Raw genomic sequence first — 21,127 nt, forward strand, 5'->3', positions numbered from 1 at the left:
ACAGCCCATGCCAATCCTGCGCTCCCCAAATGCAGAGGGCACGTGGGGACCAGGCTGTCTGGGGACCACATGGGAGTCAGAGAGGCCAAGGCCCATTTCCGTCCGGCAGGGCTGACGGATGGACCTCTTCCTTCTCCAAGGGAGGGCGCTTCCATCTAAATCACAAAGCTTGCCTTGGCCAGGCTGCTGGGGCTCACTGAGGTGCTTACACTCACCTACAACTCCCGCTTGCTGCCATCGTGCCGGCGAGACCCTGGGCTCACTCTCAGGGATCCCGAGCTCACCCGGATACGCTGACGTCTGGCAGGGCCACGGCACGCACGGCAGCAGGGGTTCTCAGAGTCTAACACGTGTTCCGGAAGTTCAAGCGTGTTCAAGCCCAGATCGCTGGTCCCACCCCGGGGTTTCTGATTCGCTAGGTCTGGGCAGGAAATTTGCATTTCTCAGAAGTTCCCAGGTGATGCAGCGGCTCTTGGTCTGGGGCCACACTGAAAAACGACTGCACCCTCGGTACTCATGAAATGAGCATTCAGTACCTAGCAATGACTGGATTAAAAGGTGCCACGGTGTCAACTGTACAAATCACGTTAAGGTCGCTACTTCCAGATATAACGTTAAAACAATCTGCGTGCACTGTCAAATCACAGACTGGTTGAATGGGCCTAGGTTCTCGTGCGGGATCGAGGCCAGCAGGTGCCCGAGCCCTGGGTAAGGCAGACTCTGGTGTTACAGAGTCAGAGCAAGTCCAGTGTGGCAGCTTCACCTGGTAACACAGAAGCGGGACATGGCAAGATGCTAGCAGGGCCTGCCCAGAGTGGGTCTGTTGCCCAGAGGCTGGGCTCTGGGTTTGAGGCCAGGGTCACGGGCAAAAATCCAGTCTTATGGCCGCTTAGGTCCTGAGCCCATCAACAAGGCACGGGGGAACAGGCCGCAGCAAAATGACCAGGGGGGCCTGCGTCTCAGGCACACGTCAGAAGCCCGGTCATCGGGACGACGGCACCAAATCAGAGAGTTGGTCACATCCTCACAAAACCGAAATGTCACCGGGGCCAGGCAGCTGCCCCAGCCTGCAGGGGGTCTGAGTATGTGACCAGGGAGAGAGGGAGTTATGCCGATTGGAGGGACATGCCTTCTCCAAAGGCGTTCGACTTGTAAAACTGTTGAAAACACACTGCTAGTTGGAACACCCTGACCTGGAGAGAGGGATTTCAGAGGATGGAGCTTGACAGTTATCCTCGCTGCATGGGATGTCGTGAGCGGCTGTCTGGACAGGTGTGGACGGGCCATCTCAAAAGGCGGTGCCTTCTGGTTAGGTTCTGGCCACGGAAACTTGTGTTTTCCTTAACTCCAACCTCAGCATCTTTGACCTCTATCTTGACATCTGACTTGAGAATCTAGAGCCTCCTGTATCCAGGTCATACGGGAGCAGGTTTTTCTGTGTGCTTCTCACTTGGCAGGTAAGTCAACCAGCCCCCTGGGGGACCTGGAACACAGCCTGGATAGCTTTAAAGTTCCCTGTCAGTGCTTATTTTTAAAATGCACGTAACATTTGCATGCTACCTTTAATGTAGAACTATTGTTCACTGTGTGTGAGTTAAATGAACGCTCAGATGCACCAGCTTTCTCCTGACTTGCCTAGCGCTGGGGAGGAACCTTGCATCCCCAGAGGCACGTGCAGTCTTGTCAGCGGCAAGTGGAGCCTAGGATGGCTTCCAGGATACACGCTGGGACCCGGCCAGCCCTCGTGTCCAGGCCGCGCATCTCCCCTTCCCAATCCGGGTTCCAGCAGCAGTACACTTCCGCCTTCTTGCACAAACTGGTCCTTTTGCGAATGCTATTTATTTCCTTCTAGTTGCTGGGACGTCCTCCTCCCAGGGTCTCATGAAAGCTAAGTGTTCAATATGTATTTTGCTCAATGAAGAAATGATCATTTTCATTTTTTTAGTCTCTCGGGATCCCACAAAGGAGACTGCCTCTCGGGAGGACGGGTTTAGCACCACATCCAAAACCGTAACAGCACCTTTTCACAGGATAGGCAAGGAGTTGATAACCGATGGTCTGCCCCTTAACCAGGCTACTTCCTCACAGGAAAGATGCTTATAAAGGAACTTAGTAACTGGAGGCTGTTGATGAAAATTAAGGGATTTTTAAGGCAGTGAAAATACTCTGCGTGATACTAGAATGGTAGATACGTGTCATGATACATCTGTCCAGACCCAGAGAATGTAAAACACCGTGACTGAACCCTGACGTAAGCCATGGGCTTTGGGTGATGATGACGTGTCAGTGTAGGTTCATCGATTAGAACAGAGGTACCACTCTGGCGGGGGAGGTGGATAACGGGGCAGGTTGGGTGTATCTAGGGGCAGGGGGTATATGGGAAATATTGCTGCTTTCCTCTCAATTTTGCTGTGAACTTAAAACTGCCCTGAAAAATAAAGTCTTTTAAAAAACAGTATCCTTTAAGTGAAAATGTAAATCAAGTTAAACCAAGCCTATTATTTGGAGAATGGTCCTCTTCTGGCAGCATCCCCAGCATCAAAACTGCCCTTTCCAGCTTCACCCCCTTCACACACTGGTGCTGGAGAAGAACCAGCTTCCTTCAGGCCCCGGAGCCACGAGCTCACAGGGAGCAGGGTTCAGGCCACGGGGCCTTGCTGAAGCTGCAAGCCAACCACACACTTGCTTTCTCTGTAGGGAGCGTGGCCAGTACCTTGATGGGCAGGTGATGCAGGACAGACCAGGGTTGGGCTCGCTCACCCCTCCCCTCCCCTTTATCTCGGAACAGGTGAACTCTCTCCAGAAGGGATTCGGAGGACGATACCTGTGCCATGGGAGTCCTGTGTTGTTTTACAAGGCCGGGAACCTGCAAATCCATGCACGGTTGTAAACTTGGCTATTATAAATGGGGTCTGACAGCCCACAGAGGCAGGACTAAACATTGAGAGAGATTTCCTCTCTCCTGCGAGGGAAATGCTTGCCTTCTCCTGTCCTGGGCCCCTCGGGCTCGCATGCCAACTGGACGTGAGTTAATTTACCACATCAGAATGACATGGACCCAAATCTCGATTGCTTGACGCCATCTATGAAGCTCCCTTTTGGCAAAGGGCATTTTCTCTTCAAAGCCCTTCTCTTTACTTGTCCCCCAGTTAGAGTGATGGGACCAGCGGTCTCCTGGCAGTGGCTCTGAGCAGTGCTGGTAGCACCCTTCCTAAAAGGGCACCAGAGCTTCTTCCTTAAGAAAGTTCCAGAACACCCGTTCCCATGTCTCATCTAAGAACATACTGAGACTTTTACTTACGTTTCTAAATCCAAAGGAAACTTTAAAAAAAGAGAGAAAGAAAAATCACTGTCATATGCAGAATGGAATCATCAGACTCCAAGTACTAATGTGTTTTCCTTGTGAGAATCTTTCATGTTTGGAAAGGTAGTTAAGGTGCTGACTGTAAATTATAAACGACTTGCTTATCCTGCGGAAAGGTGGACATGTTCTCTGATAAAATGGAAGAGAGAAACCACACTGATAAACGATTAGTAGATCTGGTTTCAGCAAGGGTCAGGAATGTGACTTGGGCCCACTCTTGTATTATTGAAGAGCAGGACACATAAAACCAATTCCCAGAGCAAGAAGCTGCAGCGTCAGCAAGTTGCAAGCCGCTAAGGGAGCCCACAGGTTGCTGCGGGAAACCCTTGGGGAAGGGATGAGTATTTACCTCTTAGAAAATAGAAAAGTATTTTAATACTTAATCTCTACAGCTGAACCTATTCTCACAGCCGCATTGCAAAATGGCACAGTGATAACTTCTACTCTGAAAGAAAAAGAAAATTAAAATTGGAAGAATGTGTTCAACTTGAAAACATTTTTCAAAATAATATTTTTAATTTACAAGTGGGCATTCTATCTCTCCTCATGCACTTGTAAGCTCGGACCTGTGTATTATTTAAGACACGACCCATGAGTCCATTTTCTTAAAAGATATGTAACTAGACAAAGAAGCCATGGTTTCACAGGTGTATACTTAGCCACAAACTCAAGCTGTATACATGAAATATGGACAGTTTTTATATGTTAATCGCACTTCACTAAAGTGTTTATTTATAAATGTAACTAGAAATTGGGCCAAAAATATAAGAATGGTGAGTCAACTGAATATAGTCACTAATAAAATTACACTCGTCTATTAAAGTAGTTTGTAAACCTATGCAAATATGGCCTGCTTCTCAAGTTAAAGTTAAGTGGGAAAAGCGTATTTAGAACAAAGACCCCTCTGTAAAACAAGAAATACAGACACTTTAGAAACCTGAATGTCTCTTGCGTGAACCCTGCCCACAGGAGCTACTGCCTTCTGTGGGCGCTAGGCCACAGGGATCAAGGTAAGTCCTAACTTTGGGGTCCAGAGCCTTCTGCTGGTGGGGTGGTGGCCACAAGGAGAAGCCCCACAGAGGAGCACACCCTGGTGCACCCTGCTGGGAACACTCTGGAAAGCTGCTTGGCACCCCTTTTACAGTTGAAGATGTTGTATCCTAGGTACATATCAATGCCTGGAGAAACATTCCTTAACTTTTTGTACACACAGCCCATAAAATAATTTTTAAAACTTATGTACCCCTTTGCCAGTAAATTGTCACCTGGAATTTTCCTTATAAAATTTAATAGTTGCCAAGGATGTAATATCAGGTAGAATCAGAATACTAAGATTTTAACATAAAACTGTTGTATCACTATTTTCAACGTACCCACAAGAATAGAAACACGCAGAGTGATGTGATTTCCACCATTATCCATTTTTAAAAGACTCGAGCAAACTTTTTTTAAGATTTAAATATTTCATATCATTTCTTACCTTCCTTGGCTTCCTAGAAATACGACTCCCATTCACTCCTGCCTCAGAATTATACAAAACTATTTTTATGCTTGAATGTTTTTATAATTGATCACTCTATCATATTCTGCACAATAAAATGTCTAAACATGTAAATGGAATTGTTTTCTGTGATTTTGTTAAAACTTTTTATTATGGATTGAGCTACTAACAGTAGTGCGGAATTGCTCAAACAGTATAATTACGATCTATTTTGATAAGTATCAAACATCAAGTTAGAAATTCTATCGGTAATAACACCCTTCATACTCTTAGTGGAGTATTACCAGTGCTTCCGTCCTGCCTCTTACGGCTGGGAAGGGACGGGAAGAAGAACCAGCATGTGAGCTCGGCCACAGGTACCTTCACAGGCAGATCAGCTCCAAATGAGGGTGCGGGTGGGAATCGAGGGTCTGGAAATTGATTCCCATCAGTGTCAACTCCACGGGTCGGATTTTATTCCTTAATCTAAACCTGCATTGTTTCCATTCGGAAGATTGATAACTGACGGTACTCATACTTCCGAGAGTCAGTCCGTAAGTGGCCCGAGGATGGTCACTCGGGGGGCTGCCCCCGGGCTGTGCAACTTCAGGGCCAAGGATGCCGGCCCCACCTGTGGTGGTGGTCACCTACTCGGAGGTGCTTATGGGCCTGAGAGCCCCCTTCCTTCTGAGCCCACCTCTAACAGGAGTGAGCTGCAGTCCTAAGGATGAGGGTGTGTGTGGTGGCCCAGCTGGCATGCAGCCGGGCCGCCTGTGACACTGCAGGTTGTCTCTAGGCCCAGATTTACACCCCAAGGCCCTGGTCCAGCCCAACGCGGGAGGATGCGCCCACTCCTCAGGTCTCGCTGGATCTGCAAACTGGACGGCAGGGCCCTCCTCGCCGCGCCCAGGCCCTTACCTCCCGTTGACCACACTCTTCTTCTCCAGCCCGCTAGGCAGCACCACGGTCATGGCCACCACCCTGCCGTCCAGCGTCTCCTTCCTGCTGAGCAGGTTCTGCGGGGGGCTGGGGGACGCATCACGGGAAGGTCTCTGTCCTCTGTGCACGTTGGGGGTGGTGGGCCCCCCGGGAGGGGGCGGAGCACGAGCCTTCATCTTCCTCCTTGAAAGGTGAGAACGAGAAGGACTGAATGAGGTGGCAGCTTCCAACCCAAAGTTAGCAAATCACTTGTCGATGGCCAGCAGCTCCTAAGGACCTTTCCTCCTAATTGTCCAGTCTTATAAGTGCTTAAGGCCTTCTGAGTTGCACAAACTTTTAAAAATCAATATATTACAACAAGGACCTACTGCATAGCACTGGGAACTATATTCAGTATCTTGTAATAACCTAAAATGGAAAAGAATCTGAAAAAGAATATATATATATATATATATATATATATATATATATATATACACACACACATATATGTGTATGTGTGTGTATAACTGAATCACTTTGCTGTACACCTGAAACATTGTAAATCAACTCTACTTCAATTAAAAAAATCAATATATTAGCACTCTTCAACATAGAGAAAATGGACAACTAAGAAAAGTAGAGGACGCATCATTTTTTTTAATTGAAGTAGAGTTGATTTACGATGTTGTGTTAATTTCTGCTGTACAGCAAAGTGATTCAGTGATACGTATATATACATTCCTTTTTTATATTCTTTCCATTATGGTTTATCACAAGATATTGAATATCGTTCCCTGTGCTATGCAGTAGGACCTTGCTGTTGATCTGTTCTCTATATAAAAGCTTGCATCTGCTAAGCCCAAACTCCCACTCCATCCCTCCCCCACCCCCTCCCCCTCGGCAACCGCCAGTCTATGGTCTATGGAGGACGCATTTTTGAAAGTAAGCGTTCCTGGAAAGAAACAGCCTAAAATGTGTTCCCCTCCTGGGAGTGGGCTGGGGCAGCAGAGTTTGCTTGGACCAGTCCTTTCTGAACCATTGACTGGGTTACAAATCCCAGCTAATTAAGGGGTCTGCATTGCTCTAGCTGAAACCGCTGGATCCACCACCAGCTGAGAATCTGGAGCCCATGGGTCCACGGTATTGAGGATGCGACAGGACTACATCAGGAGGTACTAAATAAGCCAGAAAATCCACCAGACCAACACCCGCAGACACGGGCGCTGTGGACGGAGGTGGCAGTTTAGTGGCAGGGGCTACAAGTGATGGTATTTTAGCACGACACCTGCTCCCCCTCTGTTTTCACCTTATTTCCGACTGTGCTTTGAATTCTCAATTCACCTTGTAGATTTCTAAACACCTGTCAATAAATCACCCACTCTGATGAACATTTTTAGAAATTCTTGTCTCCTCCACATTATTCAGGGGAGGCAACGGACCTTACTTTGTGTAGGTGTTTTATTTTATATTTAGGTACATCGGTGTTTTATGTACAAGTACATATATGTGTACGTATGTGCATGTGCATGTGATGTGTATGTGTATACATGCACACATTTATTTATATGTTTCTTATTTATATATAAGAATCTTATTTTACAGAGGCCCTGGGCATTATATAACAAGAACTGGCATTTACTCAGCATCAGGACCTATGCTAATAATACGCTTAGGAAGCTCACTTCATTGAAAATATTTTGCAGTTGAGAACACTGAGTGTCAGTAAGATCCTAGCTCCCCCGAAGCCCGGAGCAGGGATGCAGAACAGGTGTGTCTGGCTCCCAGGGCCTTGCCCCTCCCCACCTCGCTGTGCTCCCGCCTGCCCTCTTCCAGAGCGAGGAGCCACAGAGAGGCCACGTGAGCCCTCAACTTTGAACTTCTCCTGCAGAGCAATGTGCTGGGGCACTCTGGCCCAAAGCATCAGACACCAGAATTCCATTTCTAGGAATTTATCCTAAAGAAACAACCCCACAGGAATGCATTGTGGGAAGTTCAAAGATACTCAGTACAATGCAATTTATAATGGCAAACGTATGTAAGATATTCTAACCGCAGGTCAGAAAGAGAGAATTTCAATAAATGATGGTACTAAAACAATGTTATACCAGTACTGGTTAAATATACTTTTTAAAAGCAATTTTTATTTTATATTTGACTATAGTTGATTTACAATGCTGTATTGGTTTCAGGTATACAGCAAAGTGTTTCAGTTATACATATATATATATTCTTTTTCAAATTCTTTTCCTATTTAGGTTATTAAGAAGAATCAATATTGTCAAAATGATTATACTACCCAAGGCAACCTACAGATTCAATGCAATCCCTATCAAATTACCAGTGGCATTTTTCACAGAACTATAACAAATAATTTTAAAATTTGTATGGAGACACAAAAGACCCCAAATAGCCAAAGCAATCTTGAGAAAGAAAAACAGAGCTGGAGGAATCTGGTTCTCTGACCTCAGACTATACTACAAAGCTCAGTAATCAAAACAGTATGGGGCTTCCCTGGTGGCGCAGTGGTTAAGAATCCGCCTGCCAATGCAGGGGACACGGGTTTGAGCCCTGGTCCGGGAAGATCCCACATGCCGCAGAGCAACTAAGCCCGTGCACCACAACTACTGAGCCTGCGCTCCAGAGCCCGAGAGCCACAACTCCCGAAGCCCGGATGCCTGGAGCCCGGGCGCCTAGAGCCTGTGCTCTGCAGCAAGAGAAGCCACTACAATGAGAAGCCTGCGCACCACAAGGAAGAGTAGCCCTCGCTCACCTCAACTAGAGAAAGCCCACGTGCAGCAAGGAAGACCCAAGGCAGCCAAAAGTAAATAAATAAAATTTAAAAAAAAAAAAAAAAAACAAAAAAACAGTGTGGTACTGGCACAAAAAAACAGAAATATAGACCAATGGAACAGGATAGAAAGCCCAGAAATAAACCCACACACCTATGGTCAATTAATCTACAACAAAGGAGGCAAGACTATACAATGGAGAAAAGACAGTCTCTTCAATAAATGGTGCTGGAAAAACTGGACAGCTACATGTAAAAGAATAAATATATTTTAAATGTATATAAGTTGATGTTCCAAAATGCTCAATACAGACATTTTAAGAAAACAAACTTTGAAATATTATTTGTTTTGAGAAATACCGTTTATAAGAGAAGTATGCATTACAGCAATAGATCACAAAATAGTCTAGAAAGACAAGGCAAAGAATTAGTAACAATGATCTCTGGGTGATGGGTACCATGACATTTGTTTTGCTATTTTCACTTCTATGCATTTCCTAATTTTTTCTATAATATCACCTCTCTACGCATTAGTTGTAAAATGAAAGAGGTCATTTAAAGTGGGGAAAAACAGCAAATAGGGTTCAGATGAGGCCTCAAACCATCACTGTTCACTTCACTGGCCAACACAAGACTTAGGAATGACACCTGGGTTTCATCCTCTACCCTGATAAGTAGACATAAATTAATTCTCTTTTTTTCTTATTAAAAACCTTATACCTACATCATATTTTTTATAATTTTTATGCTTTATTCTTATTCATTATATATTTTTTCCTTTAAACTTATAGAAATAAAGATGAAGTAGGGAACATATATTGCACTGGTCTAAGGACTGTGTAGTATTAATTCATTTATTCCTCACAATAACACTGTGAGGAGGGACTGCCATTCCCGTTTTATAGATAAGGAGTCTGGGCACACCTTTCTCAGATTACAGACAATTTGTTTCCAGAGCCTGAAGTTTTAACCAGTGCATCCTTCAACCTCTATTAGGAAGACCAGATATCAGCCCATTATACAGATGGAAAAGTCAAGGCAGAGAGACTGGTTATGTGTTCCTTCATTAATCAACCATAGGTCTCGGCTAGAAGCCCAGTCTCTGAGCAGTCCACCTGCCATTAGCATTACCTCCCAGAAGCACTTTCAGGAAAAAATCATTTTTAGGAAATAAATATACTCTCCAAGTAAACTACATTTTATTTCTGGGTACTAATAAAGCTGGCTTTACAATGGAATATTACTCAGCCATAAAAAAGAATGAAATAATGCCATTTGCAGCAACATGGATGAACCTAGAAATTATCATACTAAGTGAAGTAAGTCAGACAAAGACAAATATCATATGATATCACTTCTATGTGGAATCTAAAATATGATGCAAATGAACTTATCTAAGAAACAGAAACAGACTGACAGACAGAGAACAGTCTTGTGGTTACCAAAGGGGAAAGGTGAGGGGGAGGCGTAAATTAGGAGGTTGGGATTAACATATGCACACTAATATATATAAAAAGATAAACAACAAGGATTTACTGTAGAGCACAGGGAACTATACTCAGTACTCTGCAATAACCTAAATGAGAAAAGAATCTGAAAAAGAATAGATATATGTATATATATAACTGAATCACTTTGCTGTACACCTGAAACTAACACAAGATTGTAAATCAACTATATCCCAATAAAAAAAGAAAAAAAGCTGGCTTGAAGGCTTGAACTCCTTCAGAACATGCTGAATAGAAAAGGAGGCATTTGTTCATTCAGCCAGCACTGCGATGGGGGCAAAAGAGGCAGAAGAAATGTCTACTGCCCCAGATTTTTCCAAATAAATGCTGTCCCCACCACCCAGAGTCAGCTTTGGGACACTGTTTCCATCCCCACCTCCTCCCCATGTCTACTGCTGCACCCCCAAGCCCTCATCACTAACGTCTGCACAAATGCAGTCTCTTCCTACACCCCAGCCTCCTGCCACCCAATCCTACTGTGACCCCCTCATTCCACAAACACGCACTGAGCGCCACCATGGATGCCCTTCATCTTCTCACGCTTTGCTCTGTACATAGCAGCCCCGGCCACACAGAGACCAAGACGCTCCCGGCGGCCACACAGAAACCACGATGCTCCCTGCGGGCTGCACGGATGCCCAGGAAGGCTTCTGTGGGTCCAGTGCTGTGTCATGTGCCCATGTGTGAGTGCACATGTGTGCATGTGTCAGTTGGCCAACACTGAAAAAACTAGAATGTTTCACAAGAACACAATGAATTTCTGGCTTTTTTTGAAAAAATTAAAAATCAAAGATCTGATTGGGCTCTGAACACCTTCACAGCAAAACCCAGCTGTGTGTGGCCATCTGGACCCGTAGACTCCGGGCCATCACACACCTGTCCCCTGTGCAGCTGTCACACCATCCAAACCACAGCGGTGCCTGAAAATCAGGCTCTCCACGGACCCTCAGTCCCGGCCCCTCTTGGATCTCCCCCACTTGGCTGGTAACAGGACACTGGTCCCTGGTCCTGGAAGCACGGAAGTCCCCCCTTGCCTCTGCCTCACCATCTGCCTTGGAGGTTTTGATCCCTTGAAGACACAGCTCGAAACCATGTCTCCTGAGAAAGCTCCAGGTGCTTCTGGCCTCCAGACACACATGGCTGAGCCCAGGGGTCTCTACCTGCATGCAGAAGCACCTGGAAAGCTTAAAAAGTGTTTACCTGCCACCACGAACCAATCAAATCTGAGTCTCTGAGAGCTGGTTTATGTTAACGATCACATCTCTTTAGAACAGAGGCTCCTGTCTTGACACGGAAATGGCATATGGTTTTAGCTGTGATTTTGTATCATTTGATAAAAGCAACTGATAGAAAAATATACAGTTAATATATATGTTCATAACTTCACGAATCTGTTTTTATTTCACAGAATAACATTTGCAGATTTTCAGAAGTGCACGTGGAAAATTTCACACCAAAAGTGACTGCCTGGGGTGCAGATGGATTTGTGGACCTGAAACCAAGCAGGACCCTGTGGGGCTCCTGGGCACGGAAGCCTTGTTTTTAGGGGACAGACTCCAGCCTCCATGCCCTTCCCTGAGTTCCAAAGGGCAGGTTCAAACAGTTGCTAATCAGGGAAGGGAGGGGATGCAGAGACAAGGGAGGAGCAGTCAAGAAACAACAGTGTAGCCTTGGGGCAGGGTCCTGGGTCCCCCTCAAGGGATACACAGAACAATATCTTTAAGCTCTTTATAGAACTAAAACCCCCCCAAAATGGAAGATATTAGCATTCTTCATTCCAGAGAAGATCTCATCAAGAGACCACCTGAGAGCAGATTAAAGTAACCAGAGAAGCCCATTAGGATAGAGCCGGCCTGAGGCCAGTTTAAGGAATGCAGGCCCCGCACACACCCTGATCTTGATCAGCAACCCCCGCCCTTGAACCGTCATTATAAAACTCCTCACCAGATGCCCTCGGGTTGGGACACACAGTTCTGAGGGGTACCAGCCTGCTGTGTCCCCCTGTGCCTGGCAAAGCAATAAACCTATTCTTTTCTACTTCACCCAAAACTCTGTCTCTAAGATTTGATTCGGCACCAGTCCATAGAGGCTGAGTTTTCAGCATCAGACCCGCTTCAGAGCTTCGTGTGTGTCCGCGAATGTACAGACCCCAGGCTGGGAAAGCTGCCTGTCGCCAGCCTAAGATCCTGGACGCAGAGGTCCCACCCGCACTGTGATTAATCTCTTTATGAGGCAAACAAGAACCTCATTTCTTCCACTATTAGTTAATATCTCCAGAAGGCAGCAGGTGCTGTACGAAGGCTGTCTGTACGCTCAATATTTAGCCCACTGCTCTTCATATTTGTAGGTTCTTAAAAATGCTCATTGATATTGATGTTGGCAACAGTGAAATTATATCAGTTTCAGCCTACAAGGAACTCAGCAGACTTATAAAATCTTGAGACAACAATGAAATTGAAGAACTCTGCATGGACCGCAGTGGTGGGGTGTCCACCTACAGAGGAGGCTGTGAGCAACCCTGAGGATGTGCAGACTTTGGAGATGAGGGAGCAAAAAACGTGTATGGTGGGGGAGGAAAAAATACTGTAATGCACATCACAGAACGAGATGTCAAACAGCATTGATGGGCTGACTATACTGCCAGACAGTGTACCAGAGTGCTGTGGGTTTTCCAAATATGCCTTATCTCTTACTCAACCATAAAAAAGAATGAAATCATGCCATTTGCAGCTACATGGATGGATCTAAAGATGATCATGCTAAGTGAAGTAAGTCAGACAGAGAAAGACAAACATCATATCACTTACATGTGGAATCAGAAAAAAGATACAAATGAACTTATTTCCAAAACAGAAACAGACTCACAGACATAGAAAACAAACTTATGGTTACCAATGAAGAAAGGGTGAGAGGGATAAACTAGGAGTTTGGGATTAACATACACACACTGCTATATATAAAATAGATAACCGACAAGGACCTACTGTATAGCACAGAGAACTAAACTTAATATTTTGTAATAACCTATCTATAAGGGAAAAGAATCTGAAAAAGAATATATATATATGTGTGTGTGTGTGTGTATATATATATATGAAACTGAATCTCTATACTGTACACCCGAAACTAACATGATATTGTATATCAACTATACTTCAACAGCAATAAATAAATAAATAAATAAATACTTTGTCTCATCTGACCCTCATAGTCTAAAGGATAAGATCTCCAGCTCTCATTTTACAGTTGGGGGAACTGTGCACAGGTGGGTTCTAAACAAACAGGTATCCCACAGATACTTGGGGAGTGCCTAAATTACTTCTTTCAAGGTCCCCAAGAAAGAGGTCGGGACCAGAGGATGGTTTTGTGTCTGTTTTGTCTGGAGGAGGGGCCCAGCTACTGCGGGAGGAAGTTCCCAGGTGGGACGCCGCTGAGGACCTGGCTGACCCTGCAGCCAGCGGGGTCCCTGAGGCCTTGGGAGGGGAAGTCAGGAGTTAGGTGAGGGAGGCAGCATCCGGGGAAACAGTTGGAGAAGCAAGCCTGGAGAGGCAGCAGGTACAGCCCCAGGTCCACAGCGCGAGGGCTGAAGTGGAGGACAGGTGGGGTGGAGAGAGGATGCCCGGACACAGACGCCATGAGGGAGAAGATGGGCTGGGGTCGTGGGGAGGCCACTGCACGTCACCCAGACTCCTGCAGGAGGCTCCACAAAGCCCCACAGAGGATGCATCCTGGGGGTCGGCCAGCAATCGGCTTCCCATGGATGGAGTTCGAGATGACAGTGACACTCCCAGTGTTAAGTGGAGTGAGTACGGGCAGAGGGAAAGGAGCAACTGAAGACCTCTCTCAGGACACTCTGGGGTCCTCGCTCTCAGACCAGGCACCCCTGTGGTCCCAGCCACTGAGAAGCCCTGGAAGCGGTGTTAGTGCATGCAATCTGCAGGGTGACGGGTCTGCAGATTTAGGATGGGGCTGCCAGGAGGGACAGGGGCACTGAGAACTCAGTTGTGGCCTGAACCTGGGCGCCTCCTGGTCTCAGGTGGGAAGGCCAATCCCCATCCTCCGTTTCCCCTCAGTCCACTGTGACTGGTCCTCACACCTGGACAGGGGCTGACCTGGCTCTGAGGCCACACCTGGCCACAGCAGAAAAGAGCATCTCTTAGGTGGTCCTGTGTGTTCACCTGTGTTGTCTCAGGGGAGTTTCCTTCCTGGACCTCAGTCTCCAGGTCGGTGAAACTGGGGGCTTCCAGTTCTAATAGACTAAGTCACAGAAAAATATAAACCCAAACTACCACCATCATATTACATTAAATTAAGCTGCAGTCAGGACTGGGGTGGCCACGATCAAAAAAATCAGAAAATAACAAATAATGGCTAAGACATGGAGAAATGAGCACCCTTGCCCACTGCAGGTGGGAACGTGAATTGGTGCAGCCACTACGGAAAACAGTACGGAGGGGCCTCAAAAAATTAAAAATAGAACTACCATGCGACCCAGCAATTCCACTCCTGGGTACATACCCCAAAGAATTGAAAGTAAAGACTCAGAAAGATACTTGTACACCCATGTTCAGAGCAGCATCATTCACAATAGCCAAAAGGTGGAAACAACCAGAGTCTATCAACAGATGATACACACTGTGGAATATTATTCAGCCTTAGAAAGGAAGCAAATTCTGACACCGGCCATAAGACGGATGAACCTTGAGGACATAAAGCCAAGCGAACAAGCCAGGCACAGAAGGACCCCTATTGCCTGATTCCACTTATAGGAGTTCCGGAGGGCAGCCAAGTTCACACGGGGGCAGGAAATAGAAGGGTGGTTACCAGCGGCTGGGGGAGGGGGAGACGGGTAGTTTTGTTTGATGGGTTTAACAGAGTTTTTGTTTAACAGAGTTCCGTTCGCTGAATGGTTCCAGACGGAAAAACGTTCTGGAGAGGTTGCACAACAACGTGAATGTGCTTAACATCACCGAACTGTATGCTTCAACACGGGTCAAAAATGGTACACTTTACGTCATGTGATTTTATCACAATTTAATCATTGCCTCCTAATAAAATTAAGTTTTCATCCTAATAAAATTAGACTTCATCCTAATGAAATCGTTTCATCCTAGTAATGGGATCAGCTGGTACTGTGAGTCTTACTGCCAGGGCTCGCTCCTTCTTTGGGGCCCCTCAGCCTCTGTCCCACCACCCACGAGAAGCTTCTCTGGCTGGGGGGCAAGGCGGAAGATGCAGGACCTGACGGGGGTGGAGGCTCATGGGCCCCTTAGAGGAAAGGGAAGGAAGGGGTGAGGCTGCATCCGCCCAGGGGAGGGAGCCCTGAAGGGAGCAGGGCCCGAGGGCAGCGAGGCATCTCTGCTGCCCCCCCATCCTCCTGCACCCCAGGAGCATCACAACACCTCAGGCTGTGTGTTCCAGGGTGTAACCGCGGGCCAGTTCAAGAGCAGAAGCTGCCCAGGTGCACGGACCCCCCAGGCCCCTCCGCTTATGAGCAGCATCTCCACACGACGTGGTCGCAGCACCACTGACCTCCTCTGCCCGGAGGGACCACTTCGGACTACCTTCACTCGGTCCAGGGAAGCCGAGGTGCTGACCTTGGAAGGTCTGTGCGGGTGTCGGGCGTTTGGGGTCACCTGAGTCTGGGAGCGTGTGGCCGTCAAAGGGCCAGGTTTGTGCCCCAGTCTGAGGACCCACCGGGCAGGGACCCAGGGCCTGGCCCCTCCTGGGCACACCCCGGGAGGCTCTTCAGGGCATGAGCTGCTGAGCAAGCCACTCACCTGCCCTCTGCTCCCTCCAGGAAAGCAGGTGGGAGTGCCCGGGCAGGAAGGACTTAGCAGATGAAAAGAATAAAAATAAAAACATTCCTGGCATCTCAAAGGTAATCCATCTTAACACCATCACGTAAAAACATTTCTGGCATTTCAAACAGCATCAGTCAGAGCTCCACACGGTTTTATCTTAAAACCATCACATAGTTCTGACCCAAATGTCAGGGCCATGTCTGCTAGTTACCACATCAGCGGGGGCACTGCCAGACGGCTTTTTCCGCCCAGAGCCCTTCAGTGTGAATCAGGAGGCGGAGACGCTGCCCCAACGAAAGGCAGCCGATCCAAGACGGTGTGGGCTGTGCGTCTGACACCGTCTGGGCTCAGTGAGCGCAAATCCCAGGGCCGGGTCCAGGCGGCTGAATGAAAACCGACCTCCAGGCCGTGGCTGGCACCCAGCCAAGCTGGAGGGGCCCGGGCAGGCAGGGCTGCAGCCTGAGAAGAGAACGTCCACACAGCTCTCTACTTCCCTGAGCACAGTCCCAAGGGCGCTCTGCTCTCTAGTGTGACTCTCCACGGATGCCGAGGCTGGTGCCCGTTCCGCCGAACGAGCAGCCTGCAGGATCCCCGCCCATTTACCATGCTGGCAGCCCGGGCAGGAAGCGGGGTGAACAGCGTCTCCTGGAAGGGAATTTCAAAGTGCAAAGAAATTTGAAGCCCGCCCAAATTTCAAAGAAAAACCAGACCAGGCTACTCGTGGTTCTGATCCGCCGGTGAAGCAAGCTCTGGCTTGGTGGGTCTGTTGGCGCTGCAGGCAGAAGGGGTCACCGTTCTCTTCTAAGAGTCTTCCCAAGCAGAAGTTTGCTTCCTCTCCGAAGAGTCAGAAAATTGGACACGAGCTGCCCTGGTTCTCAGGGTCAGGTCACTTCCAGGGTCACCTGGATTCTCCTCCAGCTCTTGGACGCGAGGTCTCTGCTCATCCCCAGGGAGGGAGCAGCCCCGAGGCTGCCAGGCACTTCCGCTGAGAGTCAGTGCAGGAGGCCTGGGGTTCTGGGCAAATGCCCCGGCCGGCCGGCCGGCCTCCTGAATCTGACTCTGAATTGAGTCACCTCCTTGGGAGTCGTGGGTGCAGCAAAGAATTCAGTGATCTGGGAATCACTGGTTTGGAGGAAGCATCAGAGAAAGGCGGGCAGGAATGACAGGCTTTTAATCATACTATCACAAACATTATCCTTCACACCTAAAGACTTAACTTCTCCTACGAGCAGTGCCACACGTGTCTGGGAAGACAGTCTTCCACTAAACAAATATGTGGTGGTCTCATCACATCCCATCCTAAGATCGATGACCACAGCTGTAAGTCACCCTCCACGGGATCACGGTCCCCAAGGCTGGGCATCAGCTCACGTGACACAGGAAGAAGGATGGTACAGCCACAAGGGCACGGAAGGCAAGAGTGCTCCGCAGGGACTGGTAAGGGCTCTTGATTTAGGCTGAGTTCACAAAGTTGCAGGAGATGATGTGTGAGTGGTGACATGAGCAATCAGACGGAGGTGGTAAGGACAAGCGTGGGCCTGAGGCTGTCCCCAGCAAGGACGGTCATCCTGACGGCACCAAGGTGGGGAGGGGCCCGGGATGTGGGCACATTCCAGGAAGGCTGGCATGTGGTGAGGCAGGGGGATGCGCACAGACTGGGTTAGGGAGGGACCCTGGGTGTGCGGAGGGGGAGACGTCGGGCATCTCCTATGAACGCTGAAGAACAAAACAGGCTCTTCTCGCAAGGCACATGATTCACACGTGCACACGCACCCACACGTGCACACATGTACACACACAGCTCTGGAAGGCAAGTTCACAAACAAGTGCAAATTTAAGGCAGCTGACCATCAGACCCAAAGGAGAAATCCCACCCTCATGAGAAACAAGAGAGGGGCAGGGGTCAGACAGAATCAGGGGCAGAAAGATCTACGGAAGCAGGACTGCGGGAAGGTCGGAGACGTTCTGAGAACGGCTCCACCTGGGCGAGGATCCCGTGTGCCTGGCGTCAGCACCCTGGCCGAGATGAAGACTAGGGTGCTGGCCTACCTGGTGGAAACGCACCTAAAGGGTGAGGTGTGCAGACAGCCCCAGGGGACACACACTCCCCTACATCCCACCCTAAAGGGAAGGCCGTCCCGTCCCCAGCGGTCTCCGGTGGGGTCTGAGGGTGGACACTTTATTTCCCTTTAAGCCCATATGTCTGTGAGCCGGGCTGGCGGGGGGTGAAGGTGAGGACATGCAGGCAGGTGTGGGCGGAGGCAGCACGTGCATCTGTGCTCGCGAGGCCCTCAGGGTCTACACCTGCAGCTACCCACGCAGCGAGGACTCAGCACATGCTCAGCACGAAAGGGAACCGAGTCAGTGCTTCTGCCCTGCTTTCTGGCAGAAGAAACCTGACTTCGTGACACTGACAGTGCTGGTTTCAGAGCTGCCCGCTCGTGGACACAGCAGCCTAGGAAGTGTGAACGCATACGCCAAGGCTTTTCCAAGGAAGGCACTGAACACTCACAAGGGGCGGGCCTAGCAAACACTCCGGGATCTGCCCAGGAGGCCGGGACCAGCCGCAGATGTTGTGGTCTCGCTGTTGTGAGGCTTGAACTAGGTAACATACGTAAGATGACTGGCCCAGGACCCGGTGAGGGGCAGGTGCCCCCAAGAGGTCACGTGTCCGTACAGGCTCTCACGCCCCAAAGAGGGTATCTGACTGATGAAGAAATCTGCGACGGACTTAGTACTGTGCTAAGTTCATTTCTAGCCGGAAGGCACACAACGGCTGCACAGAAACAAGATGAGGGCAGAATGTGCTTGAGGATGCCTGTTTATTTCTTCTTAAACAGACACTTCACAGATTTTTGAGATAATTCTTGAATTTTTAAGTAAAACTTCTGTGCAAGAAAATTTGTCTCTATAACACTTTTTTTTTAAAAACTAAAGTATACCAATCCCTGAAGATCTACAAAGGGATTCATTGGCAGCCCAAAGTGCAGAATATTTTTTTTTGACACGTGTAATCATTTCAATTTTTTTAAAATTAGTAGTAGCCTACATGAGGTCATCTGCATTCTACTCACTGCCACACTGCTCCCCACCAGGGCCGGGTGGGGCTGGGGACATGCCAGCAACAGAGAATGAAGGACTTCTGTCCCCTGTACCATGAGGGGTAAGGGACCAAGCCCTGCATCGCTTCAGTACCAACTAGCTTTTTCTTTGTTGTCTGAGAACGACATGAAGACCCTGGCCTTTTAATTAGCTGTGTGTACTGTTCAACAGGCAATGAGGACGATTTCATGTAACTGCTCTTTAGTTTCATGTTTGGGTGCATTATGAAATGTATCCAGCAGATTAATGGCATCTGTTTAAGTTATTTGCATTAAAAATAAAAGCCATGAGTCAGACAAAGGCAAATACCATGTGATATCACTTATACGTGGAATCTAAAAGAAGGCTACAAATGAACTTATCTACAAAATAGAAACAGAGTTACAGATGTAGAAAACAAACTTACGGTTACCAGGGTGCAGGAGGGGGGAGGGATAAATTGGGAGACTGGGATTGACATATACACACCACTATATATAAAGTCGATAAACAGCAAGGACCTGCTGTACAGCACAGGGAACTCTACTCAATACTCCGTAATGGCCTATATGGGAAAACAATCTGAAGAAAGACTGGATATATGTAACTGATTCACTTTGCTGTACAGCAGAGAGTAACACAGTATTGTGAATCAACTCTACTCCAAGGAAAATTTTAAATAAATAAATGAAAGCAATCATGAAGATGGTGTCTATGTAAAGGATGGTCATCCTCTTAAAGCCAGAAGATTGATGTGCACAATAAGAAGCCGAAATACAAAGGTTTAACTTTTCACATTTAAATGGAATGTTGGCGGTTTCAGCTGGATTTCAGCCACAGAATGGGAGTGAGAGCCGTGATTCAGAGCGAGGGCTACAGGGCAAGAAGCCTGGTTCCAAGCCTGTCTCCTCAGCATCCCATGTCCCGCAGTGCCTGTCCCTGTCCCGGGGGTGTCCCTGGCGCTGCTCCTTCCTCTGCGCGACCCCTGTCAGCCTCACCCACTCAGGAACTGGATTTAGGGGAGGGACTTGGGTCACACCCGAGAAAGAGCCTTGAAGGGGGTCAGCATGAGGGAAGCGATGGACTGCTTCTCTTTTGTAAACGTATTCACCCAGTAGGTGGAGTTTCCCTTCTGCAAGGTATATTCTACAGTTTTCTCAGGAAATTCAGTGAAAGTTTAAACACATCAAGTACCTGCGTTGGCGGAGCCCAGGTGAGCTCTGGGCATCGGCCAGAAGAAGGGCCTTCCGCTGCTACCGACAACATCCTTCTGTTTATCCTTTCATGGGTCAGGAGATCCCAGGAGAAAGTGGAACCCAGACATCAGACCCCAAAGATGACGCCAAATATAGGCTAATAGGGTTGTTAGAAATGAGGGGAAAACATACCGTGGAGGCAGCAAGGGCAGGAAAGAGTGGTCTTCACAACGGTCGTCAACACCTGAAGCAAAAGGGCACAGAGCAAGGGCGTGTCCCCCCTGCCACCCCGGCCAGGGGCAAGGGACAAGGACACCACTGCTAACAAGACCCGCCTTCTGGCTGGGACACAAAGAGAGCAGTTCCAGAAAGTTTGGGGTGGTCTGGGATAGAATCCCAATTGGACAAAATCCCCCTCCACGTGATTCCCGTGGGCCCCTTCCCACCCCTCACCCCTTCTCCCTCTGCTAGATTCTACGCTCAAGCCATCATTTAAATCACAGATCGCAGTAGCCACCACGTCCTCGCTTACGTCCCCCCAGCGCTGCGGCGCAAGCACACCCACCTTGTCTGTCCCCGTCTCCTCGGTCCCCCCACGCCTCCTCCTTTGCTGCCTTGAACCAGCAAGCTCTCCCTCGTCGAGGGCTTCACACACTGTTCCCTGCTGTCGCCTCTCCTCACCCTGGAAGGCGCGCTCCTCAGAACGTTCTCTCCCCCATCCCTACTGCGACCCCGTAGAATGTTCTCCAGCAGAGCATCCGGCCAGGGTCTCTCACAGCGCTTCTCCCAGTCGGCACTCACAGGACTTGGACCAGACCACGGACCAGCCACGACTCTAGACTCTAACCCCACGACTCTCTTGGTCCCAGCAGAGAAGGTAACTCAGAGACTACTTGCTGTACAAGTGAGTCAGCTCCCCTCTGCTGTGATTCAGCTGCATGTCACTGCCCTGTTGTGCGAGCATCTAAGAGAAGGTGGACGTCCC

The 21,127-nt window shown here is 48.3% G+C and overlaps 1 protein-coding gene across 10 annotated transcripts in view; it reads right to left on the reverse strand.

Annotated features, from left to right (window-relative positions):
• Positions 1-21,127, reverse strand: part of COBL (cordon-bleu WH2 repeat protein) — a 260,810-nt gene that overhangs the window by 167,454 nt on the left and 72,229 nt on the right. For all 10 annotated transcript variants that reach the window (XM_079932337.1, XM_079932335.1, XM_079932339.1 and 7 more), the window contains exon 2: positions 5,763-5,966. In XM_079932337.1, the coding sequence (XP_079788463.1) occupies positions 5,763-5,966 (204 nt within the window). The remainder of the gene's footprint in view (positions 1-5,762; positions 5,967-21,127) is intronic.

This window comes from Stenella coeruleoalba (genome assembly GCF_951394435.1).
Source record: "Stenella coeruleoalba genome assembly, chromosome: 9".
Lineage (NCBI taxonomy): Eukaryota > Metazoa > Chordata > Mammalia > Artiodactyla > Delphinidae > Stenella > Stenella coeruleoalba.